The sequence below is a fragment of the Quercus robur genome, chromosome 7, assembly GCF_932294415.1.
Source record: "Quercus robur chromosome 7, dhQueRobu3.1, whole genome shotgun sequence".
Taxonomy (NCBI): Eukaryota; Viridiplantae; Streptophyta; class Magnoliopsida; order Fagales; family Fagaceae; genus Quercus; species Quercus robur.
Genome location: NC_065540.1, coordinates 3,153,639 through 3,169,106, shown reverse-complemented (window position 1 = coordinate 3,169,106; position 15,468 = coordinate 3,153,639). Strand labels below are relative to the sequence as shown.

Genomic DNA, 15,468 nt, shown 5'->3' with positions numbered 1-15,468 from the left:
ATTGTAAGAATGAAAAAAGAAAAGTTGTTATATATTATTCACTTTTTATTTAACACTATACACTTTTTGATATAAACTATTTTACTCTTCATGGGTGATAAACGTAAGTTAATCACATTAAATGGATGTAACAACTTTAAGGGATCTTGCCCCATTTATAGTTGCTTCATCAGTTCATCTTCCGCCTATATATATGAGCCTTCACTCCAACTATAACGTACTAAGGAAATTAGAAAGACACTGAGAGTAAAAGAGAGATTTATGTATATCAATTCAGAAATAATATGTTGTGTTAGATAACTACTAGACAAGAAGCAATTTAGATATAATATCGTCCTAATATTTTATTCTCTCTCTCTCTCTCCTTTATTTTACGACAAAAGATTTTTTTTTTTGGGGGGGGGGGGGGGGGGTTCTTGACCTTTTTCATACGTTTTACCGTTGGGCTTGGTCAGCTTGGAGCTCCTTTTTTTTGGGGTTTTATTCTTGGGGTTGAGTTCAGTTCTTATTTGGCCCAGAATGATTCAAATTTCATCTAACAACATAAGTTTGTCCAAAATTATTTCTATACCGCACGAATTGAGCTCATGGGCTGAATTATTTCCGCAACAAGACATGATATTTACAAAAATAGGAGTTTGCAGAAAATGCTCAATTCCAAGCTCAATGGATTGTTTGGGGAAAAAAATCGTGAGGTCCGGACATGTCTTTTGAAGGCCCAAGCCAAGCCTTAATGGGTAAAGTATTCCACATAGAGTAAGGTGTAGCCCAAGTTTCACTAAATCTGGAATCCAGTACAACTCGTCACCAGCAGAGTACACTCCAATGTGTATCTGTATTGGATTTACTCATAATAAAATGACTACATTTTACACTAGCCCTCAACCTACTATAATTCTCCAATTTTCGGTGGGTTTTGAGACCAGTTATAAATAAAATATATGACACTAAACACAAATATAAACAGAATTTTTTGGTTTTAATTAAAATTTGGCTTCAAACATATTTGGAGTTATCTTTTCCGACCTCTTACATGATATTTTAATGAGATTATTCGTGAGTATTATTTAAATAAGCCACATGACTCATTAAAATAGTCATGTAATTTAGACTACATAGATAATTTCTTTAATTGCCATATTGTGGTTCAAAGCAAAATAGCTCTAAATATGTTAAGAGCCAAAAATTTTCCACAAAATTCTGGGTTAACTCAAAATCATCCCACTTGATGCAATAAGATAATAAGTACTACTTACCATAAAAAGAAAGTAACTACTTAATGCAATCACGACTTCTAAGATCAAAGTTTTATTATATGCACATAAAAACAAATTATTATATAGCATATGATATTTATTAATTAATAAATAAGCATTATATATTCATTTATTTATTTTTACATTACAGAGGTTAAAGGACTAATATAATATTATATACATAATTGAAACAGTGTCTACCAAAGGTAACGCACCAATTTTATTACCTTATCCAAAATAGCAACACTAATTATTGAAAAAATTTCCAAGTTATTTGTCCCAGGGAAGAAAGGACTAAATTAATAAGAGTAATACCAAATTTATCAACTATTTTATAACATTTTTACAAACTATTGATGTAACAAATTTTTATCAGTTCTAATTTAGATCCATTACTAATATCACATTTTTATTTACCAACAACTATTTGAAAAATGTTAATGTCGCATCAATAGTTTGTAAAATAGTTTATATTTGTAGCATTACTCAATTAATAATTATATTTTCAGTCTCTCTCTCTTTCACTCTCACACACACACATAAATATGCAAGACTTTATTATAAATATGCATTTTCTATTAATAATAGATTAAAACACTTACAGAAAGTAATAGTAGAAACAAAGATTTGAGCTGGAATTGGAAAAGGGTTACAAGTTTAGGACCTTCTGGAGGTAGCTTAGAAATTACAGGAAATTTGAAACTAAGAAAATTAACTTCTACCTCTAACCCGAAAGAGACATCCCTTTTATAGGCAAAATAAAACATTATTTAGACAGTGAATTGTAAACAGTAAAATTGACTTTTTACTATTCATATGATCAGTAAAATTGACTTTTTATTATTATTCATAGTAGGTCAGCAATGCATGTATTGTCTGGAAAGGGAATCATCCCCTATGGGGAACATCCAAAGCAAGAGTCAATCTTTTATCAGGGAATCAAAGCAGCTTTAATAGGATGAGTGGAGTTAGTGTAGCTTTAGCAGGGAATTAGTGCAGCCATATACACTTAAAAAAAAAAAAGAACAAGATACAACAAACTAATTGATATTATTAGATTCAACAGGTTTTTTACATGGGACATAAGACACTGATAGACATTCTGATAAAAGCTCCCTCTTCTGCCTCTTCAAAGATACAAAGACTATATTTATAGACAGCGGAGCTCAAATACAATTTATATTATGCTTTGTAGATGCTGGTAGGGGCCTAGGTTAAGAATGACAAGTGGCGAAGGGAGTAGGGGATAAATCTCCATCTGGATAGGCTTCTATAAGAGCAATAAACAGATGAGGATAAGACTGACTTGCTTTAGGACGTTTCTAGAACTTTATTTATTTATATATATATATATCCAGTCAACAGTCTTGTAACAATAAGGCTGAACTACTTATAATCAGTATCTAATGGCACTAATCCATAACATGCAAACACAGCAATTGCTCCCAAGAACGCAAGTGACTCTGACTGTTTATAATTGGTATCTATTGGCACCAATCCATAACATGCAAACACGGGCAATTGCTCGCCCAAGAACACAAGTGACAATGACACTGAACTGCTTATAAATGACAACTTTCAACATAAATCAATCATTTGGATTCCAATTGAGAGCATAAAGTCACAATGAAGAGTAGTGATAATGCGATATGCCCTTGTTATATTGTGGGTTTCCAACTAAGCCTTGAATGGGGAACAGGCAAAACATTTTTTTTGGCTAAAAATATGATTGGCAGATCCTTTGGACAATCAATGTAAAACAACTAGATAACTCTCGTAGTCATGCAACCAAATTCAATTGCAACAACATTCGCCCGCTAGGAAGTGAAAACTGTGCAGGTTTCTTCCTCAACTTCACAAATCACAACATCACGAGCAAACTTACCGCCTCAAAAAATTGAATTAATTTGATGCTTTTACTCCCCTGTACTTGGAAAGAAACGTCCATGATATGTTGAAAGGCAAATAACAAAATTGGAGACAAAATGAAAAGGTTAAGTATAAATTGTAGAACAGTGACAAACAACAATCTTAGCTAATAACTTTGAGCCCCAATCTAGTACAAGTCTATGACTACCAGAATAGAAAGTAACGATGTAAAACTGGCTTCTTATTACAAAACTTAATTAGATCATGATTCATGAGGTCATCTAGAAGTCCAGAATTTATTAGACATGGGCCACATAAGTAATACCAAAATAAGCACATTTGAATAAGCTGAAACAAGCTCTCTCGGCTTAATTCATAAGCAGGTATCCAGATCACTTGTAATACCTGAAAAAGTGAAACTGTAGACAAACATTGCAGATAAAGCATTCAAGATGCATGCATGTTTGTTTGTGTGTATACAGCATCAACCCTATGTGCCAAAACGAACCTAGACCCCTATGCAATTCCACTCTGCTTATGTCTATTAAGCAACTCTGAAATTATATAACCATGCTTAACAATATCCAAAATGCATATGTCACATATGAAGTTAGCAGTACAGATGCTACATAACTATCATCTTGCAGTTCCAATGTGTACTTATAGTGATGCAGGACAATGAAGTCTCAAGGGAACATGTGTTTGAGAAGTAAAAAGAGAAACAAAAGAAGAATAAACAAAGGGATAGAAACTCAGAATCAGCACCAGCACTAAGTGATAAAAACAGGAAAAAAGAACCTAATAATCAACCTGAGATGGTTTGCAATAAGCACCTGGCACAATAAAGAAAAATAGGACTGCCACATTACATCTTTTTATTTGCACTGCATAAATACCTAAGATTCCTGGCTGAAAAATAAAATCAATATATTTAATTTCTTATAGTTGCACTGCTCTAGAGACAAACTTACACATGAGAAAGATTTCCCTACATAGAATATTAAACTACCATAAAAAAGATCTTACAAGGTTGCAAGATATATAGACTGGTTTGGTAGAAGGCCAAACAAATGGAATAGCAAGAATAATTATATTTCCCATCAAGGCCACTGGGCATTAGGATCTTTGTGGACCTTGAAGATTAGTTGAAACTTCTCTTCATTCAGCATGACTTAACACTCTCTCTCTAGAGCTAAATAGTTAGATTCTTGAACTTGCAGATTCAAAGCATGTTGCTGCAATAACCACTATTACGCACTTGCATTTGATGATGCCAGCTAAGAAAACAAGAAAATCCCATCTAAATAGCACCCAGTTCTGTGAAAGGAGATATTACAAGTAAAGTAACTAATAAGTATCAATTAAGAAAAGCGAATATTATCTGTAAATTATAAGAACTAACCAGTTCAACAGGATAGATCACTGATCAGCTTCTTGGCAACAAATCCAGCAGCTAACCCTACTGTTTTGGAATTAACATCATATGACGACAGGATGTTCCTCTGAACCACCAATAAATCAACTGGTCAAGGTTACTGAACAATTGTTCAAGAATTCCATTATTGTTCAGGTATATAAGGAAGAGCAACTGGATAAAAATCTGTTTTGCTGAGATTCAAATAACCATCCAAGATTGATTCTTCTGCAGCACAAAAAAAAGTCTTAAATAAACTAAGACAGACTATTACAACATTCAATATATTAAAGGAGAACGCATTGAGATTGAAAGGGGGCTTGATCCAGTAGTGGTTGCTTCTAAATGCAATTCTTGTTAGACTGTGGACAATTTCTAAAGAGGTCAGATTTCCTATCAAATATATTGGGTTTCAGTAAAATCATGTGATATCCCCAGAGTATTCTAATGGCAAATCACAATCTCCTGATTTCCTTTCTCAAAGAAACGATCCAATTAAATTTGTCTTAATTGTTCTTCAATAGGTGCTATATTCCATATTTGACCTATGCTGAGTTCAGTTGACTGTTGAATTTTATTTTCTATTTTTGAATAATCTAGAGTATAATTCTTCAAGCAGTTTATGTATTATACACTTGCAGATCAGTGGTCAGAACCTGACCAAGGAAGATTTTCAAGTGCTTTTCTCCTTCCAAAAAATGTGTTGGATGATTGAGAGGTCCACCTGGTCAGGTTTTTATCTTAAGAGGAAATCTTTGGGGTTTATTTCTGCAATCATATCATGCAGATAATAGAAGCAAGTCCAATGGGAATTTTTTTTAAAATTTCTGATGCAGTCATTCACATATTTTAGAACTTCTGATATTAAATAGTTCTAATTGTTCTCTATTTCTACACTTCTTTTACATTTCTCTCAATAATGAGGGCAGTTCCGGAAAAATACATATGAACAACCCATATGCGCAAACCCTATCACCTAATAGCCAAATGGTTCAAATAATTTCCGTCATTTATAAAATTTTCCATCATTTAGGTAATGTGTTCCATTTGTTTGTAAAAGTTATAAAAATAAAAGAATGATGCAAACTTTGAGATTCAGAAAAATATATAATTATAACACTGGATTCCACTACCACATATCATTACATAGAGTTTGCAAATCTGTATTATGATTACGTAGAATCCTTCCATGAACCAAAAGTATTACTACAGGCCAACAGGGCAGAGTAACAATGTGAACTCTTTTTTGCTGAAGATAAGCAAAATATCAAAAGCAGTTAAAGCACACAATTTGGAAGATAAACTGAATTGAGGCTGGAGAATATCAGCATTACTAGAAAATAAAAGATATCTGAGATAAGTGTCACAAAAGAGTAACAAAAAAATATTTATTTACAATTGGCTCAAAATCAGGGCTAGACAATTTAACAGTGAGGTTTCTCATCAACAACAAAACCTGCACAAGTCACCAAGTGTATTACGAACATAACATGACATCTTAAATAATAATATAAAAAGTTTGTACTTCTTTTTCTCTTTTCTTTTTGAAAGTGGGGGGAGGGGGAACATTACATGTTAATAATTTCATTTTGTGCCAATATGTGAGAGTCTTATAGAATAGAACAACTCCTTTATATGGCCCGAACATGAATTGTATACTATGCTCCTGCAGGAGGAAAGCATGTTTATCCATAATGTTTCCGAAAAATCTAAGGCATCATTGCAGAATTTGACTAAAATAACCATTTACCACTAGCCACCAATAAACCAGGTCCTCTGATTTATATGGTAGCAAACAAAAAATTATCTCCCCAGTTGCACTTTGGCTCAACAAGTACCTGACCTCCCTCCCCCCCCCCCCCCCTCTCGCCAAAAAAATAAGAGTTATTTCCACAAATATCATATGATGATGCATCTTTTTTTCTTTTTCTTTTTTTTGATGGGAATACGATGATGCATCTTAGTGACCTGCTGATAATGAAATAATCTTAGCTATCTGCTGACAATGTAAATTGTTAAAACTGAAAATAGGTTTCATTCAACTCACAGTTTCACAATTTATGGGATCCATTTATTTGAGTTTCTGAACATGGCCCTCAGTCTCTGGATCAAAAACGCTCCCAATAAAGTCATACACTTCAGAAAAATCTGGCAAACCTGCAAAACATAGTCAAAGATAACCCACCCTTCAATATTTTTTATTATTCCATTTTAACTTTGAGGCAAGTGAATCAAAAAATAAATTAACCAAGGTCTAGAAGATTACCATGGAGGACTGGAGCTTTTTTCCCTTGCTTTGATAACCTTTCCCATCCTCAAATCAGTAGAAGTTTCCAGCCAACATGTCCATTTTTTAAATACATCTTAATGTCTTATTGATAACCTTTCTTATCTTTCTTTTTTTTCATCCCAAACAACCTTGTTTGATAAATACTCTCACATGCTACCCATACTGCACATGTTTCTTGCCTTCCCAAGATTTTATTTATTGGAAACGCATACATATATCCGAATTTAATCTTTAAACACTATCGTGTTGTACTCTTTTCAATTTGAGCAACTCTCACAAAGTTTACAGTTGGACTTACACACCAATGACAGGATGATCCTGACAACTTTGAGTCACTCATTTAATCTCACAGATAAACCCAATGTGTAATTAGTGAAAAGTTACCAATTATTGGCTTCTTTCCCGTCCCTAATATTTACTTCAACATAACCTCTTCAAGGTTAATTAAATTGAAAGAAAATTTCAAAAAATAATAACCTATAACGTTATTCCCACAGAATTATGAGAATTTAGCATGACACATATAATCCTTTAGCATGCTTCTCACATTCAAAGGATTGGCAATACTGACTAGAGTTTCTTGATATGGAATGAGTTGCTTCCTACTCAGCTTAGACTCCAAGTAGAAATCAGATTTGTGACCAAGTACAACTAGCATTATACTCAAAGGTGACTACATTTTCTTAAACTATCAAAGGAAAAACAACTTTTCAACAAGTGATAGCAACTTCCCCCACAAGCAGCATTAACTTAGAACTCACTATTCAGTTCATGAAAATCAAAATGAAACAAATCTTCATTTTTTAAGGAATGACAGGGGAAGTCTATACTTTTTAGCTTGTTGGACCAAGCTAAAGTCAAAGAAATGCATATAGACAATAAAATTAGGCAACAAAACAACCACATGTGCATTAAAATAAAAATAGAATAATGCGACTACATCAGAACATTACAATTTGTTCAAATGTAAAATGAACTCGATTGAAAAGTACACTCACCTATTCTACTTGGAAAATATTAATAACTTATAGCACAACCTCTTGACAGTCAATCTTCATCTTCAGAGCTGGCCTCTTCACTACTATAATCACTGCTGTCATCATCTTGATCCAGAATATCCAGCTCAACATGCCGAACCTGTATTGGCCCAGGTGGCTTATGTTGAGGAGCAAGGGGCCCACGCATTTGCTGCTCGTCAGCCCTAGGAACAGGAAGAGACTCAAGCACAGACAATGGCACAGGGTCCCCGGGCTTCCATCCAGGTGGGGGCATTGGCAAATTAATGGGCAATTCCACAGGCATCCCAGGTTTCCAGCCAGATGGAACAGTGATGTTTGGAGGAAGCAGACCAGTTAGATTTGCAAGTGGATTGGCATCTGCTGGCTGTGAAGCTGGGGGCTCAACAATAGCTTCAATTGTTTTCTCCTTGCTTTCGTCCACTTTAGGTAAACCAACATCAAGGTCAGCAAAATTGTAAAGCTGCGAAGCACGCATTTGCTCTTCTTGTGGCGCAGGCGGGAGAGCACCACGAAGGGGAGCCTGCCCAGCACCGAATTCAGGTGGTGCAAAGGTCGTGTAGCTTATCTTATGGGCATACGATAAAATATCCGACAATTTCAGCTTAGATGCAACAGTGGTAGTACAAGAAGAAGAATCCTCCTCCTCCTCCTCCATGCTCTCATCCTCCTCTAATTTCACTCTTTTGGGGCGGCGATAATCAGAGTAATCATCAACAAGAATATCAAGAACACGCTCAGCATCTTTCAGCTTATTAGCAAACGCAAGAAGCGAAGAATCCTTGGACTGGATTTCGCGGGCGACTTTCTTCTTAGCATCCTGGAGATCAAGAATCTCTTGAAGCTCCGCAACAGCTTCGAAGAGCTGGGTTTGAAGGACAGTGAAAAGGGAGTGGATTTCTTTGGCAGTAGAAGGGGAGGACTCGAGCGGGGTGGGTTGGGTTTGAGGGGGGAGGAAAGTAGGGAGAGAGCCACGAAATGCGGTGAGCCAGAGGGAGCGATTAGGCGAGACCTCGAAGAGTTTGGAGGCTAAAGAAGCCATTTGGAGGAGAAGGGTTTGGGCTCTAGGGAGAGGTGGGAGGAGAGAGAGAAGGGTTGAAGAAGTGGTGGTGGTGGAGATAATGGGAGCTGTGGTTGATGATGAGAGATTGGAAGAAGGTTGGAGCTGGTGATTTGGGTGATGGGTGATTTTTGGTGGAGTAGGGTTTTGAAGTGAAGGTGAATTTGGGTTTGTAAGCCCTAACCTTGCTGGAGATTGAAGCATTTTTTGGGATTTGGTACTTTTATTATTGGATTTGCACCTATAAATTTTGTTCTTTCTAATTCAATTCAAACAATACTAACCAGGAATTTGAACAATGTTAACATAGTAATTGCATAGTGTGGAAATAGTTTTTCCTAAGTGGGTATTAGCATAGCCAGAAAAAACAAAACCCTAGAAAAACCTTTAGTTTTGGGAAAGATGAAATTGAAGTTCGATTGGAATATACAAATCTCTAAAATTAATGGTAAATCAATGACTGTAATCAGTGAATCGAGTTTGGGGAGAGAAAACCTGTAGGACGAACCTGAACACGTGCGGGGAATTTCACACGAGCGAAGGTTTCCGAAGAAGAAGGAAACTAAAACTCAGTGAGACAAGAGAGAGACAGAAACTGTGAAAGTGTCGGGGAAAGCGTAAAAAATTTTAAAGTTTTTGACTTTTATTGTTCGTTTTGACTGAAAATATTTTTGATTTTGACCCATTATTTTACTACAAAACCACGCCGTAAAATATGAAAAGTATTTCCTTAAAAATATTTTACATAAAAACAAACAGAACATTAATGGAATTTTGATTGAGTGTGGTGATTCGTATTCTTCTATTTGAACTAATTTGAGGTGGTATTTTATCATTGGATGGTGTAAACATTTATATCGGGTCTATTGAATTTAAACTTTTTTATTTTAAGAGAGAATTAAATAAAAAAAAATTTCACAGAACTGCATATATTTTTTTAGATGGTGCAGCTTTGCAAAAATGATGTATTAGTTACTCCCCAGTTCAGGTTAATACATATAAATATAAAGAAGGCTTTTTTTTGTTTTTTTTTTTTGGTGTGATGAAAAACAAATCACAGAGAGGCATATGCTTCATATAATAAAAAAAATAAATAAATAAATAAAAGATAAAGAGTTCTTAAGAACCCATCTGGTCAAGATATGAGCAACTTTGTTACAATCATGATTTACCCAATTAATGTCTAAGAAAATGAATTGCACAGTAAGAGACTGAACTTCATCTGCAAAATTAAGCAGCCTTCAAGGGATACGCTACCTACGAGCTTTAACTGCATCAATGCAATTTTGGGAATCACTCTCCACTCTAACATTGTGTATATTAAATCGACTTGCCAAGATAATTGCCCAGTGAATTGTAAAGAAGACTGTTCTAAACAATTGTAGAGGAGATGACTGGATGATTGGAAAGATGTGGAAAATAGAGAGAAAATAATATAGGTAGCCTTTGTAATATGGTAAACATGGAAGGCTCGAAATTAGGGCCGTCAATGCTCGACCTAACCTGCGAACATGACACGGGTTTTTTCGGGTTAGGGTTGGGCCTTAATGAGTTTGGGTCATAAATGGGTCAACCCGAAAGTGACACGATAATAAACGTATCATAAGCAGGTCAACCGTGTAACTCGTAATAGACATGTTTGACACACTAATTTATTTGTGTTAATCCAAAATGACATACTTAACACAACCCGTTTAATTTGTATAATAAATAAATTTTTATTTTATTTTAGATTTGTCAAATACCTTTTATATCCAACATATATTTTAAATTTAAAAAGAAAAGTGAGTAATTATAAAAACTTACGAGGAATATAATTGAAAATTGAAATTTTATAAACTCTAGATCTCTAAATACTAAAAACCCTAAATCTCTAAACCTTCTTATAAATATCTTTTTCTTTCTTTTTTTAATTTCAGCCGTACTACTTACTCTACTATCTTATAGTTTCACACCCAATTCTCAAACTCAAAGTCTCAAACCGGTTATTGCTCTCTCTCTCTCTCTCTAATGTGTTTATTTTTTCTGCATAATACTTTTGTTATATAAACTTTGAACCCATGTGCCGTTATTAATATATGAGATATATTAATTGTTGATTAAGGCCACAATTGTAGCTTTTGTCTTTTTTTTTTTTTTTTTTTTTTTTTTTGTGTTTGTATTAGTGTTGGGCAAAGTCATATCTTGCAAGTGGGTTTATTGAGATAGTTTATAAACTAGATCTTATGAGTATTGCTTTTAAAGATTACAAGAATGTGGGTTGAAGACTTGAAGTGTATGCATTACTTTTGGGATGTAAAAAAAAAATTATTCTTAGATGGATGTTATATTTAATATTATGCAAGTTGAAATAGGTTGTGTTATATTCGTGTCAATCCAACACGACTCGTTTATTAAGTGTGTCAAATGGGTTGGGTCAGGTCAACTTGCTTTATTAACAGGTTGAGTTAGGGTTGAAGGATCATGACACAATTATTAAATGGGTCGGGTTAAGGTTGAGCCATTTAGTTGAATACCCCTATCTACATCGACACGGCACGAACCCGATACGCTAACCCGAATTGACATCCCTACTTGAAATGAGGTTGAATTCAACCAAATTGAGAGAATAGCCTATACAAGTTGCAAATATACAAAAGCAGATTCACAAGAGCATATAAAAAAACTTAAGTATAAACAAAAGAGATTGAAGTGTACACACTTGAGTGGCAGCCTCATCCCTCATGAACAAGGGAGAATAAAAGGAAAATATTGGTGGTGTTTTAGAATAAAGAAAGAAAAGTTAGTGGAGTTGCCATTGTCTTCCGGATGAAGAAGACAATGGTTTTTGTTGGGGTGGCTAAATGTGCTCATGCAAAGATTAAGGAGATGCTAGCAATCTGAGAGTGTATTAAACTTGAGAAGAAACGAGTTATGTATAGTTGAAGGAGATGCAGAAGAGGTAAATGACACGATTAACTGATTACCAGTTAGATGCAAGTAAACACTATTCTGATGGGAACTATTTGATATTGACAATAATAATACGTAGAAGAATGAAATCAAGAGCTTGAAATTTTTAATACTGTACAACAGAATGAGAATAGATTAACACACCAATTAATTTCTTTTGGGGTGTAGTACGATGAATTTTCAACATGGATTGGATTGAAGATCCTCTGGATTGGTTAACATCCAATAGTTGATGAGGACAAAGTAATGTCACTTAGCTTTATCATCATAAAGTAAATGATTTTGTACGGGAAATGTATTTTTACAGTATTCTTGCAGTACAACTCAACAAAGCCTCGTGGCCCTCATCATATCCTTTTGAATTAAAAATCACCATTGTGCTTAGTGATGGATTGGCCATATGTGCTCATAAGCACTAATCAAATGAAATAAAAAGCAATTTTAGCCTGCATAAATACCTAAGATTCCATGGCTGAAAAATAAAATCAATAAATATATATATATTTATATATATAATTTCTTGTAGTTGTACTGCTCTAGAGACAAACTTACACATGAGAAATATTTTCTTACATACAATATTAAACTACCACCAAAAAGATCTTACAAGGTTACAAGATATACAGACTGGTTTGGTTGAAGGCCAAACTAATGGAATAGCAAGAATAATAACTATATTTCCCATCAAGGCCACTGCATTAAGATCCTTGTGGACCTTGAAGATTAGTTGAAACTTCTCTTCATTCAGCACGACTTAACACTCTCTCTAGAGCTACATAGTTAGATTCTTGAACTTGCAGACTTCAAAGCATATTGTTACAATAACCACTATCACGCGGCTGCATTTGATGAAGCCAGCTAAGAAAACAGAAAAATCCCATCTAAATAGCACCCAGTTCTGTGAGGGAGAGATATCACAAGTTAAGTAACTAACAAGTATCAATTAAGAAAAGCACATAATATCTGTAAATTGTAAGAACTAACCAGTTCAACAGGATAGATCACTGGTTTGCTTCTTGGCAACAAATCCAGCTGCTAACCCTACTGTTTTAGAATTAACATCATATGATGACAGGACATTCCTCTGAACCATCAATAAATCAACTAGTCAGGATTACTGAACAATTGTTCAAGAATTCCATTATTGTTCAGGTATAAGGAACAGGAACTAGATAAAAATCTGTTTTGCTGAGAATCAAATAACCATCCTTGATTGATTTTTCTTCAGCTCAAAACAATGTCTTAAATAAACTAAAAAACTATTACAGCATTCAAAAGCACACAATTCTGAAGATAAACTGAATTGAGGCTGGAGAATATCTGCATAACTAGAAAATAACAGATAACGGAGGTAAGTGCCACAAAAGTTATAGCTAAGAGTAACAAAAAAATATTTACTTACAATTGGCTCAAAATCAGGGCTAGACAAGTTAACGGTGAGGTTTCTCATCAATAACAAAACCTGCACAAGTCACCAAATGTATTATGAACACAACACGGCATATTAAATAAGAAAATAAAATTTTCGGGCTTCTTTTTCTCTTTTCTTTTTGGAAAGTGGGGGAGGGGGGAACGTTACATATTAACAATTTCATTTTGTGCCAATACGTGAGAGTCTTATAGAATAGAAAAACTCCTTTATATGGCCCGAACGTGAATTGTATACTATGCTCCTGCAGGAGGAAAACACATTTATCCATAGTGTCTCCGAAAAATCTAAGGCATCATTGCAGACTTTGACTAAAATGACTATTTACCACTAGCCACCAATAAACTCTGATTCATATCATCATATGGTAAGAATTAAAAAATAATCTCTTGCGCTTCGGCTCAACAAGTACCAACCCCCCACCCCCCCCCCCCCCCCCCAAAAAAAAAAAAGAAGAAAAGTTATTTACACAAATATCATATGATGATGCATCTTAGTGACCTGGCTTATGATGAAATAATCTTAGCTATCTGCTGACGATGTAAATGGTTAAAACTGAAAATAAGTTTCATTCAACTCACAGTTTCAAAATTTATGGGATCCATTTCCTTGAGCTTCTGCACATGGCCGTCAATCTCTGGATCAAAAACGCTCCCAATGAAGCCATACACTTCAGAAAAGTCTGGCAAACCTGCAAAACATGGTCAAAGAAAACCCACCCTTCAATTTTTCATATTCCATTTTAACTTTGAGGCAAGTGAATCAAAGAACAAATTAACCAAGGTCTAGAAGTAGAAGATTACCATGGAGGACTGGAGCTTGTTTCCCTTGCTTTGCTATACTGTTACTAATCCGTGCTACCCCCTTCGATGCAATATCAGCTGAATCAGTACCGTTGTATGTCAAGATAAGTTTTGGAAATTTCCCTTGAATAAAGCTAGTCTACCACTATTATCACAAAGAAATTAACACACAAAGGAGTATCCATGCCTTCGATTCCGTGAAGACTAGTAAAATCATCTTGTGATGGCACCATTTGGCTTGATGAAGCATTTATCATCATGGAAGTTTCATCCCACGGAGAATATCCTGATGAAAGATTATTTATCGAAGAAGGATAAGCCAATGATCCTTGTAGTGGCATCAAAACTGCCAATCCAATAAATTGAATGTGAGAATGTCAAAAAACTCAAAATCCATATAAACAGTTGTAACGAACACAAGTCATTAATTATCCTCAAGATTGCCACACCATTTTTGGATGCCTTTTGTGGATAAGGATGAGAAGCCTTTCGCTTCGGGCGAGGAGGAGGTACATGTGCTACTGTACCATTCTTTTGAACTTTCAAGAAGTATTTTTGGGCATGACTTCGAATCTGTAAAAGCGAAAAATGAATTACTTAGCAACAAATAGTGGTTCCCCAATACAGAAGAAATCGAATAATAAAAACTGAAGCCACACCCACAAGGGGCATTCAATGTGCTTGAACCTGAATCACTGTCTTTGAACCCACAAAGTCTTCAATTTTTTTCCAGTCACGATCAAACCTATATAACGAAAACCAATTGTTTCTAAAATAAATAAAGAAAATGCATTGCGAAAATCTAATGAGTCCTAGTCAAACAAAATACACTGTTTATTCAGTTTAACTGGTTGAAACAACATAAAAAAGAGTATTGAAAAATTGAAACGACATGTCTGCTTGAGTTATATCTCCCGAAAGTACTTCGTTCGCTTTGAACCAAGAAAATTTGTTTTCAAAAGCAAGAGAGTTACTAGAAAGATGGGTTGTGAGAGAATTGATTTGAAAGTGAAAATTTAAGTAAGAAAAAGATAGAGAGAGAGAGAGAGAGAGAGGAACTGACAGTTGAAGTGCTTCAAGGAACTTGTCGTGCTCTTCGTCAGTCCAGCTTTCTCTGGACTTGGTAATAGTATAGGGCTTCCTCACCTTCTTCCCTGAGCTATCAGTGGGTGTTGACGAGGTGGCCATGGATTGAGGACTCTGAGTAGGCTGTGAATTCATGTTGAAAATTGAGCATGGAAGCTAGAGAGAGAGAGAGAGAGTGTGAGAGACACGGTGAGAGAAGTAAAACTTGTGGCGGGCTACAATGCGTGTATATGTGGTGAGTAATTTGAGACCGCTCATCTACTACGCCGATTTCATCGTCTTGTCGACATGAC

At 35.0% G+C, this 15,468-nt stretch overlaps 2 protein-coding genes across 5 annotated transcripts; both read right to left on the bottom strand.

The window, feature by feature from the left end:
* Positions 1-4,035: 4,035 nt before the first annotated feature.
* On the bottom strand, positions 4,036-15,395 carry LOC126691753 (protein REVEILLE 8). Of its 4 annotated transcripts, none has more exons than XM_050386862.1 (9): positions 15,153-15,353; positions 14,777-14,834; positions 14,539-14,662; positions 14,277-14,435; positions 14,090-14,167; positions 13,868-13,977; positions 13,260-13,319; positions 12,842-12,941; positions 4,036-4,442 (listed from the first exon to the last, which is right to left on the bottom strand). In XM_050386862.1, exons 1-8 carry the CDS (start codon positions 15,308-15,310, stop codon positions 12,846-12,848), a joined length of 843 nt encoding a protein of 280 aa, XP_050242819.1. In that variant the 5' UTR covers positions 15,311-15,353; the 3' UTR covers positions 4,036-4,442; positions 12,842-12,845. The 4 variants fall into 4 exon arrangements, 3 of the variants coding, with proteins under 3 accessions (XP_050242819.1, XP_050242820.1, XP_050242821.1); XM_050386863.1 differs by lacking the exon at positions 4,036-4,442 and adding an exon at positions 12,413-12,755 and having other exon boundaries at positions 15,153-15,391; XM_050386864.1 differs by lacking the exon at positions 4,036-4,442 and adding an exon at positions 12,413-12,755 and having other exon boundaries at positions 14,277-14,375; positions 15,153-15,391.
* Positions 7,714-9,524, bottom strand: LOC126691751 (mediator of RNA polymerase II transcription subunit 4). The gene has a single exon (XM_050386860.1). It carries the CDS (start codon positions 9,107-9,109, stop codon positions 7,877-7,879), a length of 1,233 nt encoding a protein of 410 aa, XP_050242817.1. The 5' UTR covers positions 9,110-9,524; the 3' UTR covers positions 7,714-7,876.
* Positions 15,396-15,468: the final 73 nt, after the last annotated feature.

Coding starts and splice junctions, on each gene's coding strand:
- LOC126691753 (XM_050386863.1), bottom strand. CDS start 15,310: ATGAATTCACAGCCTACTCAGAGTCCTCAATCCATGGCCACCTCGTCA. Junction 14,663..14,776: donor GTTCAAAGACAGTGATTCAG/GTTCAAGCACAT, acceptor TCGCTTTTACAG/ATTCGAAGTCATGCCCAAAA. Junction 12,942..13,259: donor GCCCTGATTTTGAGCCAATT/GTAAGTAAATAT, acceptor TTGATGGTTCAG/AGGAATGTCCTGTCATCATA.
- LOC126691751 (XM_050386860.1), bottom strand. CDS start 9,109: ATGCTTCAATCTCCAGCAAGGTTAGGGCTTACAAACCCAAATTCACCT.